Raw genomic sequence first — 20,263 nt, forward strand, 5'->3', positions numbered from 1 at the left:
GTGGATCACCTGAGGTCAGGAGTTCGAGGCCAGCCTGGCCAACATAGCGAAACCCTGTCTCTTCTAAAAATACAAAAATTAGCCAGGCGTGGTGGTATGCACCTGTAGTCCCAGCTACTTGGGAGGCTGAGGCAGGAGGATTGCTTGAACCTGGGAGGTGGAGGTTGCAGTGAGCCAAGGTTGCGCCACTGCACTCCAGCCTGGTTGACAGAGCATGACTCTTTCTCAAAAAAAAAAATATATATACATATATGTGTGTGTGTGTGTGTGTGCGCATGCACACATACACACGTATATACATTTTATATATATGATATATCTTTCTATTGGAGTCATTTAAAAATATTTCAGCAATGGATAAAACTGGACTTTTCCTTGTCTCTAGGTAACAGGACTAGCTTTCAATCCCTTCAAGGATTTGGACCACAGAAACGTTGTTGGAAGCGTTGGAAGTGTGTTACTAAGCGCTAATCGCAAATTGCTCCAAGTCCGTGATTTAGCAGAGGACATTGAGGTAGGAACTGATTCTTACGGAATAAAATAGAAGAGAAGGCCGGGCGCGGTGGCTCAAGCCTGTAATCCCAGCACTTTGGGAGGCCGAGGCGGGCAGATCACGAGGTCAGGAGATCGAGACCATCATGGCTAACACGGTGAAACGTCGTCTCTACTAAAAAATACAAAAAACTAGCCGGGCGCGTTGGCGGGCCCCTGTAGTCCCAGCTACTTGGGAGGATGAGGCAGGAGAATGGCGTGAACTCGGGAGGCGGAGCTTGCAGTGAGCTGAGATCCCGCCACTGCACTCCAGCCTGGGTAACAGAGCGAGACTCCGTCTCAAAAAAAAAAAAAAAAAAAAAAAAATAGAAGAGAATGGGATATTCTGGAACAGGATCGAAGGATGCAACAACTTAAAGGGAATCGTGTTAGACCGATGACTGTGCCATTGTTTTGTTATTAACATATTAGGAACTTTTACAAAGAGGTACACCTTACCCTTAGAAAAAGTGTTTTAGAGGGCCGGGTGCATTGACTTACGCCTGTAATCCCAGCACTTTGGGAGGCAGGCAGATCACTTGAGGTCAGGAGTTCGAGACCAGCCTGGTCAACATGATGAAACCCCGTCTCTACTAAAAATACAAAAATTAGCCCAGCATGGTGGTGGGCGGCAGTTATCCCAGCTACTCTGGAGCCTGAGGCATAATAGCTTGAATCCAGGAGGTGAAGTTTACAGTGAGCTGAGATTGTGCCACTGCACTCCAGCCTGGGCGACAGAGTAAGACTTAGTCTCAAAAATAAGAAGAATAAGAAGTGTTTTAGGTCTTGGACTATGTACTTATCCTTCACCCCAGCAGTATTAGCTACTGACATCCAATGAAGAAGACCTGGCTGGGCACAGTGGCTCATGCCTATAATCCTAGCATTTTGGGAAACTGAAGCGGGAGGATTGCTTGAGATCAGGAGTTGAAGACCAACCTGGCCAACAGGACCAACCTGTCCTCCACTAAATCATAGACTTGGAGCAATTTGCGATTAGCGCTTAGTAACACACTTCCAACGCTGCCAACAACGTTTCTGTGATCCAAATCCTTGAAGGGATTGAAAGACCCCATCTCAGAAAAAAGGAGGAAGACCTAGGAAGTTTCCTTACCTTATCAATATAAAGGATTTTGAAAGGCATCAATGAATGGACCATTATAATGATTAACTGTCTCTTATTCTAGATCATGCTCTGGAGAAACGTTAGCATGGAAACCCATCCCACCAGCTTCAACATGAGCACAGATCAGCTTACAATCACAGTGAACATCACCTCCTTGGAGAAATCCCTGATAGTGAGCATAGATCCTGACAGTCCCCTTTTAATGACGCTCTACCTGGGGTTCCAGTGTCAGCCTAACTGTACACACTTCCACCTCAACATCACCCTTCCGAAGGACAAGGTGTGGCAAAAAGGTAAAACCCAATCAGCTGTCAGAAACTTGCTTTGATTTTGTTTTGCCTAGGATGGAGTGCAGTGGCACCATCATTGTTGTTCACTGCAGCCTCAAAATGTCAGGCTCGAGGGATCCTCCTGCCTTAGCCTCCTGAGTAGCTGGGACTACAAGTGCACACCACTACGTCTGGCTAATTTTTTTCTTTTAATTTTGTAGGCTGGGGGCGGTGGCTCACGCCTATAATCCCAGCACTTTGGGAGGCTGAGGCGGGTAGATCACGAGGTCAGGAGATCGAGACCCTCCTATCCTGGCTAACACGGTGAAATCCCATCTCTACTAAAAATGCAAAAAAATTAGCCAGGCATGGTGGCGGGTGCCTGTAGTCCTAGCTACTTGGGAAGCTGAGGCAGGAGAATGGCGTGAACCCGGGAGGTGTAGCTTGCAGTAAACTGAGATCGCACCACTGTGCTCCAGCCTGGGTGGAAGAGCGAGACTCTGTCTCAAAAAAAAAAAAAAAAAAATATATATATATATATATATGTGTGTATATATACACATATATATATATGTATATATACACATACATATATATATATATATACGTGTATATATATACATATATATATATTTGTAGAGAAAGGGTCTTGCCATATTGCCCAGGCTGGTCTTGAACTCCCGGCCTCAAATATTCTTTGCCTCAGCCTCCCAAAGTGCTGGGATTACAGGCATGAGCTACTGTACCTGGCCACATTTTTTTCTTTTTTAAAAAAATTTTTATTTTCAGATAATTGTAGATTCGCATGCAGTTACAAGAAATAACAGAGGCCGGGTGCGGTGGCTCAAGCCTGTAATCCCAGCACTTTGGGAGGCCGAGACGGGTGGATCACGAGGTCAGGAGATCGAGACCATCCTGGTCTACACGGTGAAACCCCGTCTCTACTAAAAAATACAAAAAACTAGCCGGGCGAGATGGCGGGCGCCTGTAGTCCCAGCTACTTGGGAGGCTGAGGCAGGAGAATGGCGTAAACCCGAGAGGCGGAGCTTGCAGTGAGCCGAGATCGCGCCACTGCACTCCAGCCTGGGCGACAGAGCGAGACTCCGTCTCAAAAAAAAAAAAAAAAAAGAAATAACAGAGACAGGCCAAGCGCAGTGGCTCACACCTGTAATCCCAGCACTTTGGGAGGCCAAGGCGAGTGGATCACCTGAGGTCAGGAGTTTGAGACCATCCTGGCCAACATGGCGAAACCCCATCTCTACTAAAAATACAAAAAATTAGCTGGGTGGGCATGGTCACGGGCACCTTTAATCCCAGCTACTTGGGAGGCAGACTCAGAGTTGCTTAAACCTGAGAGGTGGAGGTTGCAGTGAGCAGAGATCACACCGTTGTACTTCAGCCTGGGCTGCAGAGCAAGACTTGGTCTCCAAAAAAAAGAGAGAGAGCCTGGGCACTCAGGGGTTCCTGCCTGTAATCACACTATAATCCTAGCACTTTGAGAGGCAGAGGTGGGTGGATCACCTGAGGTCAGGAGTTTGAGACTAGGCTGACCAACATGGTAAAACCTCATCTCTACTAAAAATACAAAAATTAGCTGGTCATGGTGGTGGGCACCTGTAATCCCAGCTACTCGGGAGGCTGAAGCACAAGAATCGCTTGAACCCGGGAGGCAGAGGTTGCAGTGAGCTGAGATTGTGCCACTGCACTCCAGCCTGGGTGACAGAGACTCTGCCTCAAAAAAAAAAAAAAAAAAAAAAAAAGGAACAGACAGCTTGTATACGTCTCATCCAGTTTCTCTGAATGGCAGCATCTTGCATAACTATAGTATATCACAACCAGAAAATAACATTAATACAATCACTGATTTTATTCCGATTTCACCAGGTTTACAAGCACATTTCTGTATGTGTGTGTATTGAGTTCTGTGTGGTTTTGCCACATGTGTAGACACATGTGACAATGAAATGCATTTTTTAAAAGATTGATTATGGGATGGATAAGGATATGTACGTAAGGAAGTAGATTCAGTAAGATGTTAATTGTAGAATCTAGTTAATCGTTATATGGTTATTCCCTGTAAAATTCTGTCTGTATTGTTGAAGATTTTCATAATAAAATGTTGAGATCCACAGCAGAAGTAGCGTTCACAGCACCATGGGTTACATGTACTTCACATTTACAGATGACTATATATGAAATATGTTGTTTATATTTCAACTGTATTTCTAATCTAAGATTTGAGGAAGATGGTCCTGATGATACCTCAATAAGTCTTTATATAAGACCAGAATGACTGTACTGTAGTTTAGAAAAGTTAAGAATTTCTGAGACATAACATTAAAGTTAAAAACGTCTAGCCTGGTGTAGTGGCTCACCCCTGTAATGCCAGCACTTTGAGAGGCCACAGCAGGAGGATCTCTTAAGCCCAGGAGTTTGAGACCAGCCTGGGCAACATAGTGAGACTCTGTCTCTATCAAAAAAAAAAAAAAAAGCCAGGCATGGTGGCGTGCATCTGTAGTCCTAGCTACTTGGGAGGTTGAGGCAAGAGGATCGCTTGAGCCAAGGAATTGAAAGCTGCAGTGCGTTTTGACGATACGACTGCACTCCAGCCTGGCTGACAGAGCAAGGCACTGTCTCTAAAAACTAAAAATTCCTGATAGATAGAAATAGTGCCCCGATACACTGGATCAAAAACATGCTCTGTGGGTATCAACTTTAAACGTTTTACTGAAAAGTCTTAATAAGAGTTGGCCGGGCGCGGTGGCTCAAGCCTGTAATCCCAGCACTTTGGGAGGCCGAGACCATCCTGGCTAACACGGTGAAACCCCATCTCTACTAAAAAAAAAATACAAAAAACTAGCCGGGCGAGGTGGCGGGCGCCTGTAGTCCCAGCTACTCGGAGGCTGAGGCAGGAGAATGGCATAAACCCGGGAGGCAGAGCTTGCAGTGAGCTGAGAACCGGCCACTGCACTCCAGCCCAGGCGACAAAGCGAGACTCCGTCTCAAAAAAATAAATAAATAAAAAATAAGAGCTACACTTTTGTATTTGTTTTTACGTTGGGAAAAATCTGAATGGAGAAAGCATGCGACAGTCTCCCGTCATGACCACCTTCCATATTGGGAGAACTTTCTCTGGCTCTGGCATGGGCCCTGCTCACACAGGAACAATCACTTTTAAGTTCTTGCTTTTAGGCAAAGTCCCTGAGGCAGCCATGCTCACTACCGGGCTGCCCACTACAGAGTTTGCATGAATTGCCAACGGGCCCTTTCCCAATTCCAGAGGGGTACTCAGTTTTGTTTTTTGTTTGTTTTGAGATGGAGTCTCACTCCGTCCCCCGGGCTGGAGTGCGGTGGCGCGTTGCCGGCTCACTGCAGCCTCCGCCTCCTGGGTTCAAGCAATTCCCATCCCTTAGCCTCCCAAGCAGCTGGGACTGCAGGCACGTGCACCACCACGCCTGGCTAATTTTTTGTATTTTTAGTACAGATAGGGTTTTGCCATGTTGGCCAAGCTAGGTCTCGAACTCCTGGGCTCAAATAATCCTCCTGCCTTAACCTCCCAAAGTGCTTGGATTATAGGCATGAGCCATTGTGCCTGTCCATGCACTCAGTTTCTCTTGCTGATCTTGGCAATGATGTCATTGAGAGCTGGAAGGGACCTTCGAGAGCCTTTGTTTGACAGACAGGACTATCTGAAAGATGAGAAAGCTTGAGGCCCAGAGAGACTGGGTGACTCGCCTTAGCCCCTACCAGCCAGCTTGTGACAGAGCCAGGCCTGACCTCAGGTGTCTGGCGTGCAGTCCTGGGCTTTGTTCCTGAAGCCACCCTATTCCTATCTTTGCTTCACCCTGGGGCTTCATTCGTTACCTTAGTCTTCTATCTGCTAACTTAGGTGTGTGATCATTTCATTTTTCTAAATGTCATAATGCATTCTAAATCATTAGGCCTAAATGTTCACATGCCAAAATAATATAATTCTTTTTTTTTTTTGAGACAAAGTCTCACTCTGTTGACCGGGCTAGAGTATAGTGCTGTGATTTCAGCTCACTGCAACTCCCACCTCCCAGGTTCAAGCAATTTTCCTGCCTCAGCCTCCCAAGTAGCTGGGATCACAGGCACCCGCCACCATGCTTGGCTAATTTTTGTATTTTTTGTAGAGACGGGGTTTCACCATGTTCACCAGGCTGGTCTTGAACTCCTGACCTGAAGTGATCTGCCTGCCTTGGCTTCCCAAAGTGCTGGGATTATAGGCATGAGCCACCACACCCAGACAAAAGAAAATAGTTCTTTACTGGAAGAGCAGTAATCCAGAGCCCCGGATTGTATCACTGGTCATTTTCTTTTCAATCATTTGTGACTCTAGGTTTATCATGGTCTCATTTGCAAAATATTAGTAGATGCTTTAGAAGAGAGGTTCTAATGGTGTTTTTGTTCTGTTTGATATACAAGTAAGCACTCTTCTTTCTTCTAAGATGAGGAGTACACATGGGTGCTGACTCCTGAGCATCTACAGCACGGGATTGGCACCTACTGTATAAGAGCTGTGCTGAGTGAGAGCCAGAAGGGTGCTCAGCAGACGCCCAGCTTGGTCTCGGTCGTCACGGCCGTCACTCAGTGTTATTACTGGGAGAGCCACAACCAGACATGGAGCAGCAACGGATGCCAAGTAAGAAACTGAGCCGCTTCTTGGGCCTCTCTCCTGCCGTCACAGCTGTTAAACCCAACGCATCTTATTTGGGGCAGCCCAGAAAGAAAAATAGGAGGTTTCAAATAACTCTGCCTAGGCCAAAGGAGGAGGAGGGTTGTGTGTGGTGGGCAGGGCGAGTGTGGCTCTTCCAAGCAGGAGCAGCTTTGTGCTTTATCTTTGTAATTTCTTTCTCAAACACAGTCCAGGGTGTATCTGACAACTGTGGATAAAATAAAACAGCATGCGGAAGCCATAAAATTCTATAAGTATTAAATATGTTGTGGGTGGGTAAAATGAAACCTCTTGCTAAACAAAAGAGAACTTTCATAGCTCAAGAAATACGTTCTCAGATTCTTGTACATTCCAGGCCAGGTGAGGATAGGCTGTCACTTTTGTAATGATCACCTTGTTCCTGATGTCCAACTGCTTTAAACCAGCACTATTACGTTTGTACACTCTTGATTCTGTGAGATCCTGCCTGATGAAAGTCCTAGTTCGGTTGCTAAAAGAATGTGGTATAAGGTCTTGCAGATGATGAAGTTGTTCTATAAAGAGCTGAGAACGTACCATCTAGATTGGGAAGAGAAGGAAAGAGAATTTTTTTTTTTTTTTTTTTGAGATGGGATCTCATTCTGTCCCTCAGGCTGGAGTGCAGTGACGTGATCACGGCTTACTGCAGCCTCAACCTCCTGGGCTCAAAAGATCCTCCTGCCTCAGCCCCTCAAGTAGTGGGGACCACAGGCATTTGCCACTACGCCTGGCTAATGTTTTAGATTTTTGGACAGACAGGGTCTTGCCATGTTGCCCATGCTGGTCTTGAACTTCTGGGCTCAAGCAATCCTCCCACCTGCACTTTGGGAGGCCAGAAAGAGGATTATTATTATTATTATTATTATTATTATTATTTTAGATGGAGTTTTGCTCTTGTTGCCCAGGCTGGAGTGAGATGGCATGATCTCGGCTCACCATAACATCCGCCCCGCTGGGCTCAAGCAATTCTCCTGCCTCAGCCTCCCCAGTAGCTGGGATTACAGGTATGCACCACTATGCCCAGCTAATTATTGTATTTTTTAAAATTATACTTTAAGTTCTAGGGTACATGTGCACAGCGTGCAGATTTGTTACATATGTATACATGTGCCATGTTTGTGTGATGCACCCATTAACTCGTCATTTACATTAGGTATATCTCCTAATGCTATCCCTCCCCCCTCCCCCCTCCCCACAATAGGCCCCGGTGTGTGATGTTCCCCTTCGTGTGTCCAAGTGATCTCATTGTTCACTTCCCACCTATGAGTGAGAACATGGGGTGTTTGGTTTTCTGTTCTTGCAATAGTTTGCTGAGAATGATGGTTTCCAGCTTCATCCATGTCCCTACGAAACTCATCCTTTTTTATGGCTGCGTAGTATTCCATGGTGTATATGTGCCACATTTTCTTAATCCAATCTGTCACTGATGCACATTTAGGTTGGTTCCAAGTCTTTGCTATTGTGAATAGTGCTGCAATAAACATACGTGTGCATGTGTCTTTATAGCAGCATGATTTATAATCCTTTGGGTATGTACCCAGTAATGGGATGGCTGGGTCCAATGGTATTTCTAGTTCTAGATCTTTGAGGAATCGCCACACTGTTTTCCACAATGGTGGAACTAGTTTATAGTCCTACCATCAGTGTAAACGTGTTTCTATTTCTCCACATCCTGTCCAGCACCTGTTGTTTCCTGATTGTTTAATGATTGCCATTCTAACTGGTGTGAGATGGAATCTCATTGTGGTTTTGATTTGCATTTCTCTGATGGCCAGTGATTAGCATTTTTTCATGTATCTGTTGGCTGGATGAATGTCTTCTTTTGAGAAGTGTCTGTTCACATCCTTCGCCCACTTTTTGATGGAGTTGTTTTTTCCTTGTAAATTTGTTTGAGTTCTTTGTAAGTTCTGGATATTAGCCCTTTGTCAGATGAGTAGATTGCAAAATTTTTCTCCCATTCTGCAGGTTGCCTGTTCATTCTGATGGTAGTTTCTTTTGCTGTGCAGAAGCTCTTTAGTTTAATTAGATCCCATTTGTCAATTTTGGCTTTTGTTGCCATTGCTTTTGGTGTTTTAGACATGAAGTCCTTGCCCATGCCTATGTCCTGAATGGTATTACCTAGGTTTTCTTCTAGGGTTTTTATGGTTTTAGGTCTAACATTTAAGTCTCTAATCCATCTTGAATTAATTTTCGTTAAGGAGTAAGGAAAGGATCCAGTTTCAGCTTTCTACTTCTGGCTAGCCAATTTTCCCAGCACCATTTATTAAATAGGGAATCCTTTTCCCATTTCTTGTTTTTGTCAGGTTTGTCAAAGATCAGATGGCTGTAGATGTGTGGTATTATTTCTGAGGACTTTGTTCTGTTCCATTGGTCTATATCTCTGTTGTGGTACCAGTACCATGCTGTTTTGGTTACTGTGGCCTTGTAGTATAGTTTGAAGTCAGGTAGCATGATGCCTCCAGCTTTGTTCTTTTGGCTTAGGATTGTCTTGGCAATGCGGGCTCTTTTTTGGTTCCATATGAACTTTAAAGCATTTTTTTCCAATTCTGTGAAGAAAGTCATTGGTAGCTTAATGGGGATGGCATTGAATCTATAAATTACCTTGGGCAGTATGGCCATTTTCACGATATTGATTCTTCCTATCCATGAGTATAGTATATTCTTCCATTTGTTTGTGTCCTCTTATTTCACTGAGCAGTGGTTTGTAGTTCTCCTTGAAGAGGTCCTTTACATCCCTTGTAAGTTGGATTCCTAGATATTTTATTCTCTTTGAAGCTATTGTGAATGGGAGTTCACTCATGATTTGGCTCTCTGTTTGTCTGTTACTGGTGTATAAGAATGCTTGTGATTTTTGCACATTGATTTTGTATCCTGAGACTTTGCTGAAGTTGCTTATCAGCTTAAGGAGATTTTGGGCTGAGACCATGGGGTTTTCTAAATATACAATCATGTCATCTGCAAACAGGGACAATTAGTAGAGACGGGTTTCTCCATGTTAGTCAGGCTGGTCTCAGACTCCCGACCTCAGGTGATCCGCCTGCCTTGGCCTCCTAGAGTGCTGGAATTACAGGCCTGAGAGAAAGAGGATTCTTAGGGAGGTATCTGCAGCATTCATAGCCTCGGCAGTCATAGCTGGACAATGGCTATCAAGCAAATCTATAAATAGCTTGTTAAAATGTAGATTCTGAAGCAGTAGCTCTGGTCAAGCCTTTGTAACAAGCTCCCAGCTAGTCCCAGTGCTGCTTGTTAGGCAAACCATACTTTGAGAAGAGTAGCTTGAGAGCTTTTCTCCTCTCTCAGCACACATCTGTTGATTGCAGAAGGCATTGGATATTTCCCACTTCCTTGAAGCTCTTTGAGGTGCTTGGACACCATGAAAGGAATTGACCTGCCCCAAGTACAGCACAAGAGTTCTTCCAAAGGTGGACTAGCTTGGGCCTCCAGGACTTAACCCTGTGCCATGGAAAGAAGTAGTCATAATGACAATACTGGAGGCTTCTCATCCACGAAACCAAACACAGAATTGGTAGCTTCCATGTAATCACCTATTGACATATTTTTAAATATTATGCAGAAATGTTCTGACATATGGAAAGTCATATGGAATAATAAAAAACATTGAATGCACATTCAGCTTTATCAAAGTTAGTATTTTGCTCTGCTTCAGATTTTCTTAAATAATAAAACACTCAGGAATAATTGAAGCCCTCTGTGTATCCCTCTCCAGTCTCTCTCCTTCCTTCCCTTCCACCAAAGGGTAACTACTGGCCTGAATTTGAGGGGGGAATTCATTCTTTCAGCAAATGTTTATTGAGTGTCTTCTATGTGCCATGGCCAAGTCTAGGAACTAGAGATACAGCAATGAACAAGACAATATCCTCATGAACTGACATTCTGGAGAGGGAAACTGACAATGAATAGATAAATAAGTGTTTTGCATGCTTCTTAGGCTTTGTGCAAGTGGCATTATACTGTACATATCTCTTATTCACTCAGCATTTATCCATGTTGATACATCTACCTCTAATTCATCCATTTTTTAAAACTTTATTTATTTTGGAGACAGAGTCTTGTTCTGTCACCCAGGGTGGAATGCAGTGGTGTGGCCTCGGCTCACTGCAACCTCTGCCTCCCAGGTTCAAGCAATTCTCCTGCCTCAGCCTCCCAAGTAGCTGGGACTACAGGTGCCCACCACCATGCCTGGCTAATATTTTATATTTTTAGTAGAGATGGGGTTTCACCATGTTGTCCAGGCTGGTCTCAAACTCCTAGCCTCAGGTGATCTACCTGCCTCAGCCTCTCAAAGTGCTGGAATTACAGATGTGAGCCTCCACACCTGGCTAATTCATTCATTTTTAACTGCTGTATAGAATTCCATCAGTTTGCCTCTGCTTACTTATGTACCGTTAATTTGTATGTTCTGTTATTGAACATATAAGTTGTTTCCTATTTTTGATAATTATCAACAAGGGTGACAAAACATTCCTTTTCGCATATCTTTATACACATGTGCACAGTTCCCCTAGAACATATATACAGTCAGAACTGGAACTGCAGGATTCAGAGAGTTTGTGCTTCTTCAGCTGTACTAGATGTTGCTAAATTGCTTTCCATATTGGTTATACTAATTTACGTCATCACCAGCGGTGAATGAGAGATCCAGGCACCTCTTTCCATCTCTAAATTGCTGGTGTCTGTTTTATGTCTGTCCCCTCCTTAGCACTCTGTCCAACTAGAATCAACGTCTTGATTCTAATTCCAGGTTGGGCCACAGAGCACAATTCTGAGGACACAGTGTCTCTGTAACCACCTGACCTTCTTTGCCAGCGACTTCTTTGTCGTGCCCAGGACCGTGAATGTTGAAGACACGGTGGAACTGTTCTTTCACGTGACTAACAATCCTGTTGGGGTGTCACTGCTGGCTGGCCTTTTAGGATTCTATGTGATCACAGTTGTGTGGGCTTGGAAAAAGGATCAAGCAGATATGCAGAAGGTAATGAGACTTTGAGTTCAACAGATTTGCCATGATAGTCTTGAGTAATTAAATAAGATAGGGGGAAAAAACCACACCTTTGTCAAAGCCTGGCACTGGGAGGCATAGAAATTCAAGTGGAACTTTTCTTACATTTATCTTCATGTCTACTGTCTGAAGACCTAAGAACCTTTTCTCTCCGTTTTTGTTTTCTTTGGTTCCAAGATTGGACCCTTGTGGGACTCCTTCTAGGACAGGAATGAGCCAAAAGAAAATACTAGCCAGGTGCAGTGGCTCATGCCTGTAATTCCAACATTTTGGGAGGCCAGGGCAGGAGGATCACTTGAGCTCAGGAGTTGAAGGCAAGCCTGGGCACCATAGCAAGACCTTGTCTCTATTAAAAATTAAAAACAAAATGAGCCAGGCACGGTGGTGCATGCTTGTAGTTCTAGCTACTTGGGTAGCTGATGTAGGAAGATCACTTGAGCCCAGGATCGTTGAGGCTGCAGTGAGCTATTGTGCCACTTTACTCCAGCCTGGGCAACAGAGACACAGTCTCCAAAAAGGAAAAGAAAAGACCTAGAGAGCTTAACTAAAGTCAAATGCAAGTTTATCTTACTTTATACATTGGATATGAAAGTTATATGTAAATTGGCCAGGTGCAGTGGCTCACACCTGTAATCCCAGCACTTTCAGAGGCCAAGGCAGGTGGATCGCCTGAGGTCAGGAGTTCGAGACCAGCCTGGCCAACATGGTGAAACTCCATCTCTACTAAAAATACAAAAATTAGCCAGGTGTGGTGGCACAAACCTGTAATCCCAGCTACTTGGGAGGCTGAGGCAGGAGAATTGCTTGAGCACAAGAGACAGAGGTTGCAGTGAGCCGAGATCATGCCACTGCACTCCAGCCTGACTGACACAGTGAGACTCTGTCTCAAAAAAAAAAAAAAAAGTTATATATAAATCAAATTATAACTTAATGTAACTGGCTGGGTGAGGTGGCTCACGCCCGTAATCCCAGCACTTTGGGAGGCCGAGGTGGGTGTATCACTTGAGGTCAAGAGTTCAAGACCAGCCTGGTCAACATGGTGAAACCCCATCTCTATTAAAAATCCAAAAATTAGCCGGCCATGGTGGCTCATGTCTGTAGTCCCAGCCACTCAGGAGGCTGAGGTGGGAGGATCACTTGAACCTGGGAGGCGGAGGTTGCAGTGAGCCGAGAATACAACATTGCACTCCAGCCTGGGCAACACAGCAAGACTCCATCTCAAAAAATAAAAATAAAAATGTAACTATATACAAGAAACTTGTATGTTTTTAAAAACAAAAATCTTTCGACAGCCTCTTCTTTCCATGTGTTTGTTCTTCCTATGTTTTCTTGCACTTGGAAATTCTAGAATACGCTAAGTGTTCATTTCTTGTTGCCCTGGGTGTAGGGTTGTCCGCGTTAGTAAACAAAAATACAGGCTACCTAGTTAAATTTGCATTTTAAATAAACAGTGCATCTTTAGTGTAAGCATGCTCCAAATTATTCATAGTTTATCTGAAATGCAAATTTAGCCGGGTATTCTCTGTTATCTGGTGACCATACCTAAGTGGGAGAGAGGTGCAAGGATTTAGTGGCTCAAGACCTGATTGGGTGATTCTATGACTATTTCACTTGAGAGATACAGGCCCTGGAGGTGCAGGCCTCATTCCCACTTGAGCGGCTTAGGTCTGCTCATGTGTCTCTCTGCTGCCCACACCGCAGCCCTGCTTTCTGTAGGGCTGCCACACCTGCCAGAGTGCATCCTCCTGCTCCTCAGTTGGAGGAGGCAGGAGCTATACTACGTGGAGGCCTAGTAACTTGGTTGGTTCTGCTTTTCTTGCAGGTGAAGGTTACTGTCCTGGCTGATAATGACCCCAGCGCTCAATTTCACTACCTTATTCAGGTCTACACCGGATATCGAAGAAGGGCTGCTACAACAGCTAAGGTTAATGAAATAAATGTTCTTCACTTGTTCTTGCTTTGTGTCTTCTGCCACATGAGACACACTCTGAGTTGGTGATATCCTGGCAACCAATAGCACTTTAAAAGCGATCAGAGATTGGTATTTTCTAGTTCTAAACTGTACATGTGGGCCATGCATGGGGGCTCACACCTGTAATCCCAACACTTTGGGAGGCCAAGATGGGGCGGTCACCTAAGGTCAGGAGTTTGAGACCACCCTGGCCAACAAGGTGAAACCCCTTCTCTACTAAAAATACAGGAATTAGCTGAGCGTGATGGCCCATGCCTGTAATCACAGCTACGCAGGAGGTTGAGGCACGAGAATTGCTTCAACTCGGGAGGCGGAGGTTGCAGTGAGCCAAGATCACGCCACTGTACTCCAGCCTGGGTGACAGAGCAAGACTTCATGTCAGAAAAAAAAAAAAAAATACTGTGTATATGAAGAATTCTTTGTGCTTGTCTAAGATCCGAAAGACTTTGTCTAAATACAGTTTTCTATGTCTTCATCTTTCTCCTTAGGGATAAACCCAAAGAATCGTGTTAAAATTGCCTCTACTGGCCAGGCGCGGTGGCTCAAGCCTGTAATCCCAGCACTTTGGGAGGCCAAGACGGGCGGATCACGAGGTCAGGAGATCGAAACCATCCTGGCTAACACGGTGAAACCCCATCTCTATTAAAAAATACAAAAAAACTAGCCAGGCGAGGTGGCGGGCGCCTGTAGTCCCAGCTACTCAGGAGGCTGAGGCAGGAGAATGGCGTGAACCCGAGAGGCAGAGCTTGCAGTGAGCCGAGAGCCAGCCACTTCACTCTAGCCTGGGTGACAGAGCGAGACTCTGTCTCAAAAAAAAAAAAAAAAAAAAAAAAAGCCTCTATTTTATCTTTCCCTGTCTCATGGTAGGTTGTCGTCACCCTCTATGGATCAGAGGGACGGAGTGAGCCCCATCACCTCTGTGACCCCCAGAAGACAGTCTTTGAACGAGGGGGCCTGGACGTCTTCCTTCTCACCACTCGGTCCCCTCTAGGGGACCTGCACAGCCTTCGGCTCTGGCATGACAATTCCGGCATCAGTCCCTCCTGGTGAGTCCTTATATCCTGTTGGCTGTTGCTGCTGCTTTGTGGATCCAAGAGAGAAGAAGGAAGATCACCACAATAAATTGCAGTAAAGCTTTGAGCCCCAAATAGTAACAAACGACTATTAGATTTCAGTTTGAAAGCTATCTACAAAGAATAAGCCCTGGAAAGAAGTGTGAGAAATTAACTATGATTTTTTTTTTGGATAGTAGAGTAATAGATGCTTTGTTTTCTCTAATTTTATTTTCATTAAATGTTATGATTGTGAACAGCAAATAACACCAATGAAATATTCCCTGAAAGTGCCACAAATTAAAAGTATTTGTAAATATGAAAAGATATCCTTAAAGACTAACTTTAGTAAACAACTATCTACTGACAGTCAAACTTTGAGTCAAACTTAAGAGCTTAAGGACAGGGCATAGCAGCTCACACCTGTAATCCTAACATTTTGGGAGGACAAGGCAGGAAGATCACTTGAGGCCAGGAGTTTGAGAACAGCCTTAGCAACATAGGAAGACCCTGCCTCTACAAAAAAAAAAATTTGCCAGGCATGGTGGTGTGCACCTATAATCCCAACTACTCAGGAGGCTGAAGTGGGAGGATCACTTGAGCCTCAGAGGTTGAGGCTGCAGTGAGTATATCTGCACCACTGCACACCAGCCTGGGCAACAGCAAGACCCTGTCTCCGGGGGAAGGAAAAAAAAAAGCCAAGATCTTAAGGAAGGAGAAAGGTTAGAATTACTGTATGAGATGTGCCTGAGGAGTTAGAGAAATAACTAGACGATGATAAAGTCCTTGAACCTAACATATGTTAGGTTCGAATGATTCAGCATCTTTCTTCAGCAGCACCCAGAATTAGGAGAGGTGCTAGAGAAAGTAGATGATGCAATTAATTAAGAACAAAGATTACTGGTTCCTTGGAGTTAGGAAAAAAGAGAAAAATGAAGTGGAGTCTTAAGGCTCAGGCACTCAATCTGTTGCTAAATGTTGCCCACCTGCAAAGAGCATGTGGTCTGCCTAAATTTATTAGCAAAATACATTTTCCCTCTAGGCTAGATATACCAGCCACTGGGTCAGTAGAGCCTAATAACTTTCTTCCTGCTTCTGTTCTGTTCCAGTATGCACAAATCAGTTTGTAAACCATCCTTCCAGTTTTATTTAAAAAGGTGAATAATGTAAGCACTTGAAAAGATGTTCAACGTGATTAGTCATCAGTATATGAAAATGATAGAGCACTAGCCACCCATCAGAATGGCTTAAATTAAAAATTCTCACAAAAGACCGGGTGCAGTGGCTCACGCCAGTAATCCCAGCACTTTGGGAGGCCGAGGCGGGCAGATCACTTGAGGTCAGGAGTTCGAGACCAGCCTGACCGACATGGTGAAATCCTGTCTCTACTAAAAATAGAAAAATTAGCCAGGTGTGGTGACAAATGCCTGTAATCCCAACTACTCGGGAGGCTGAGGCAGGAGAATTGTTTGAACTTGGGAGGCGGAGATTGCAGTGAGCCGGGATGGTGCCACCGCACTCCAGCGTGGCAACAGAGTGAGACCGTCTCCAAAAAAAAAAAAACTCTCACAAAACCAAGTTTAGGGAAGGATGAGGAGCAACTAAAACTCTCACACACCCCTAGTGAGAGTGTAAAATGGTATGGCCACTTCAGAGAACAGCTTGCCAGTTTCTTGTGAAGTTAAACATACACTGACCATGTGACCCAGAAAATCGCACTTACAGGTATTTACTCAAGATAAACAAAAACATGTGTCCACTGCAAGATCTGTACACATATGTTCATAGCAGCTTTATTAATAGCCCAAAACTGAAAACGTCACAAATGTCTATCGAATGAATAAACAAATGTTAGTGTATTCATTCAATGCAATACTACTCAACGAAAAGGAAACTATTGTTACATGTAACTACATGGATGAATTTTTTTTAATTATGCTTAGTGAAAGAAGCTGTACATAATGTATAGGCCAGACACCGTGGCTCACACCTCTAATCTCAGCGCTTCGGGAGGCCGAGGTGGTTAGATCACTTGAGGTCAGGAGTTTGAGACCAGCCTGGGCAACATGGTGAAATTCTGTCTCTTCAAAAAAATACAAATATTAGCTGGGAGTGGTGGCTCATGCCTATACTCCCAGTTACTTGGGGGGCTGAGGCGGGAGAATGACTTGAGTCCAAGAGGTGGAGGTTGCAGTGAGCCAAGATCGCACCACTACACTCCAGCCTGGGCAACAGAGCGAGACCCTGTCTCAAAAAAAAAAAAAAAGCATATAGCATATGATTCCGCACATGTGAAATTCCATAAAAGGCTAACTATTCTATAAAGATGGAGGACAGCAGATCATTGTTCTCCTAGGGCCAGGAGTGAGGGGACAGGAGGTAACTGGAAGGAGGGATAGGGAGCTTTTGGGGGTGATATTTTGATGCTGGTGTATAAACATTTGTCAAAATGCATTGAACTGGCCAGACATGGTGGCTCATGCCTATAATCCCAGTACTTTGGGAGGCCAGGGTAGGCGGATCACAAGGTCAGGAGATCGAAACTATCCTGGCTACAACATGGTGAAACCCCATCTCTACTAAAAATACAAAAATTAGCTGGGCGTGGTGGCTCATGCCTGTAGTCCCAGCTACTTGGGAGTCTGGTGCAGGAGAATCACTTGAACCCGGGAGGCGGAGGTTGCAGTGAGCCAAGATCATGCCACTATACTCCAGCCTGTGTGACAGAGTGAGACCCCATCTCAAAAAAAAATGCATTGAACTGTGCATTTTAGGGTCACGTGTCATCAGGACCTCCTGAGTCTGTCATAGGTAAACATCCTTAACCTAGGCAAAATAAACTTTCTAGATTGACTGGGACCTGTCTCAGATATTTGGGGTTCACATTTTGGTAACCACGAAGGGATTCTAAGTGGAGGAGCCCTAATCTTTGACAAATCTATCGGTGCTTGGTGCCAGCTTGAGCTACCTTTGTGGCTCAAACCAATAGGACAATTTGCTGAGGCCTGGAAGCACCCCCTCCAGAGAATCCGTGATCGCCCAAAATTTGGTCAAGATCTAAAGTTTATTTTGCTGTACAACTCCTTTTTCTGGAGTTTGCTTGCTTCCAACAAGGAAAGCAAGTTTTCCTGCCTTCATGACCATGGGAGGCAGGTAACTCCTTCCTAGAGTTTGAGCTGACTTCTAACAGGGAAGGCGAATTTGAGTTTTTTCCTGCTTCTAGGGTAGTAGAGAGCAGTATTCAACCTGAGACCTATCCCTAGGTAAGTAGCTGATTTGGGGTTTTGCCTTGGCTAAAGTTAAGATTAACAACCAGCTGGTCTGAGTTTCTCCTGACCATTAGAGCACTCAGTGATCATAGTTTTGGGGTTTTGTTGTTGTTGTTTGTTCCAGTCTTTGTCCTGTCAGATTTGACCAACTCTACCTGGCTTGGTCAAATCCAAATGAGAGTTCCAAATTATGGGTATTGAATTGGTTAAACTTTGTCACAGCTGCAAAAGAGGGAAAAAATGCATTGAACTGTACATTTTAAATGGGTACATTTTATCATGTATAAATTATACCATGATAAAGTTGATTTAAAAAAAAAAAAGTAGGCCGGGCGCGGTGGCTCAAGCCTGTAATCCCAGCACTTTGGGAGGCCGAGACGGGTGGATCACGAGGTCAGGAGATCGAGACCATCCTGGCTAACACGGTGAAACCCCGTCTCTACTAAAAAATACAAAAAACTAGCCGGGCGAGGTGGTGGGTGCCTGTAGTCCCAGCTACTCGGGAGGCTGAGGCAGGAGAATGGCGTAAACCCGGGAGGCGGAGCTTGCAGTGAGCCAAGATCCAGTCACTGCACTCCAGCCTGGGCAACAGAGTGAGACTCTGTCTCAAAAAAAAAAAAAAAAAAAAAAATGTCCAGGCACGATGACACATGCCTGTAATCCCAGCACTTTGGGAGGCCAAGGCAGGTGGATCATGAGGTCAGGAGTTCAAGACTTGCCTGGCTAACATAGTGGAACCCCATCTCTACTAAAGATAAAAATTAGCCAGACGTGGTCTCACATGCCTATAATCCCAGCTACTTGGTGGCTGAGGCACAAGAATTGCTTGAACCCAGGAGGTGAAGGTTACAGTGAGCCAAGATGACACCATTGCACTCCAGCACTTCAGCTTGGGCAACAGGACGAGACTCCATCTCAAAAAAAAAAAAAATTATGCAGGCCAGGCACGGTGGCACACGCCTGTAATCCCAGCACTTTGGGAGGCTGAGGAGGGCAGATGACTTGAGCCCAAGAGTTCAAGACCAGCCTGGGCAACATGGCAAAACCCCATTTCTGCAAAAAATACAAAATATATGTGTATATACACACACACACACATGTATATATAATGTCTATATATGTATATATGTATGTATATGTATATATGTATATGTGTATGTATATGTGTGTGTGTATATATGTGTATATACTATGTGTATATATATGTGTGTGTGTATATGTATATATGTGTGTATATATATAGCACCAGGCATTATTGGGGGAACCAGCCCCCAATATTTCAATGTAGGTTTTCTATTTTCTCTAAGTGTCGGCCAGTGTGAGAAATAAAGAGAAAGAGTACAAAGAGAGAAATTTTAAGCTGGGCTTCCGGGGGTGTCATCACATATTGGTAGGACCGTGATGGCGACCCCAAGCCACAGAACCATCAAGTTTTTATAGGGATTTTTAAAGGGGAAGGGGTGTACAAACAGGGAGTAAGTCACAAAGATCACATGCTTCAAAGTACAATAAAGGCCACAAGGCAAGGCAAAATTAGAATTACTGATGAGGGCCTGTGTCCCATTGTGCACGCATTGTCTTGATAAACATCTTAACAAGAAACAAGGTTCGAGAGCAGACAACCAGTCTGACTAGAATTTACCTGGCTGGAATTTCCCGATCCTAGTAAGTCTGAGGGTACTGCAGGAGGCAGGGCATATTTCAGTCCTTATCTCAATCGTGTAAGACAGACACTCCCAGAGCAGTCATCTATAGACCTACCCCCAGGAATGCATTCCTTCCCCAGGGTCTCAATTATTAATATTCCTTGCTGGTAAAAGAATTCAGCGATATTTCTCCTACTCACACATCCGTTTATAGGCTCTCTGCAAGAAGAAAAATATGGCTGTATTCTGCCCGACACCATAGGCAGTCAGACCTTATGGTTATCTTTCCTCGTTCCCTGAAAACCGCTGTTATGCTTTTCTTTTTCAGAATGCACTGATTTCATATTGTTCAAACACGCACGTTTTACAATTTATACAGTTAATGCAATCATCACAGGGCCCTGAGGTGTGACATACATCCTCAGTTTACAAAGATGATTGGATTAAGAGATTAGAGACAGGCATAAGAAATTATAAGGGTATTGATTGGGGAAGTGATAAATGTCCATGAAATCTTCACAGTTTATGTTCAGAGATTGCAGTAAAGACAGGTGTAAGAAATTATAAGAGTATTAATTTGGGGAACTGATAAATGTCCATGAAATCTTCACAATTTATGTTCAGAGATTGCAGTAAAGACAGGTGTTAAAAATTATAGAAGTAT

The 20,263-nt window shown here is 44.3% G+C and overlaps 1 protein-coding gene across 1 annotated transcript in view; it reads left to right on the forward strand.

Moving 5' to 3' along the window:
• The window catches only part of PKD1L3 (polycystin 1 like 3, transient receptor potential channel interacting), an 88,120-nt gene that overhangs the window by 21,322 nt on the left and 46,535 nt on the right, over positions 1-20,263 (forward strand). The window contains 6 exon segments of the mRNA XM_033218866.1: positions 386-514; positions 1,719-1,950; positions 6,396-6,589; positions 11,403-11,633; positions 13,483-13,584; positions 14,500-14,678. Coding sequence (XP_033074757.1) covers positions 386-514; positions 1,719-1,950; positions 6,396-6,589; positions 11,403-11,633; positions 13,483-13,584; positions 14,500-14,678 — 1,067 coding nt within the window.

Source organism: Trachypithecus francoisi, unplaced genomic scaffold (genome assembly GCF_009764315.1).
Source record: "Trachypithecus francoisi isolate TF-2019V2 unplaced genomic scaffold, Tfra_2.0 Lachesis_group10, whole genome shotgun sequence".
Taxonomy (NCBI): domain Eukaryota; kingdom Metazoa; phylum Chordata; class Mammalia; order Primates; family Cercopithecidae; genus Trachypithecus; species Trachypithecus francoisi.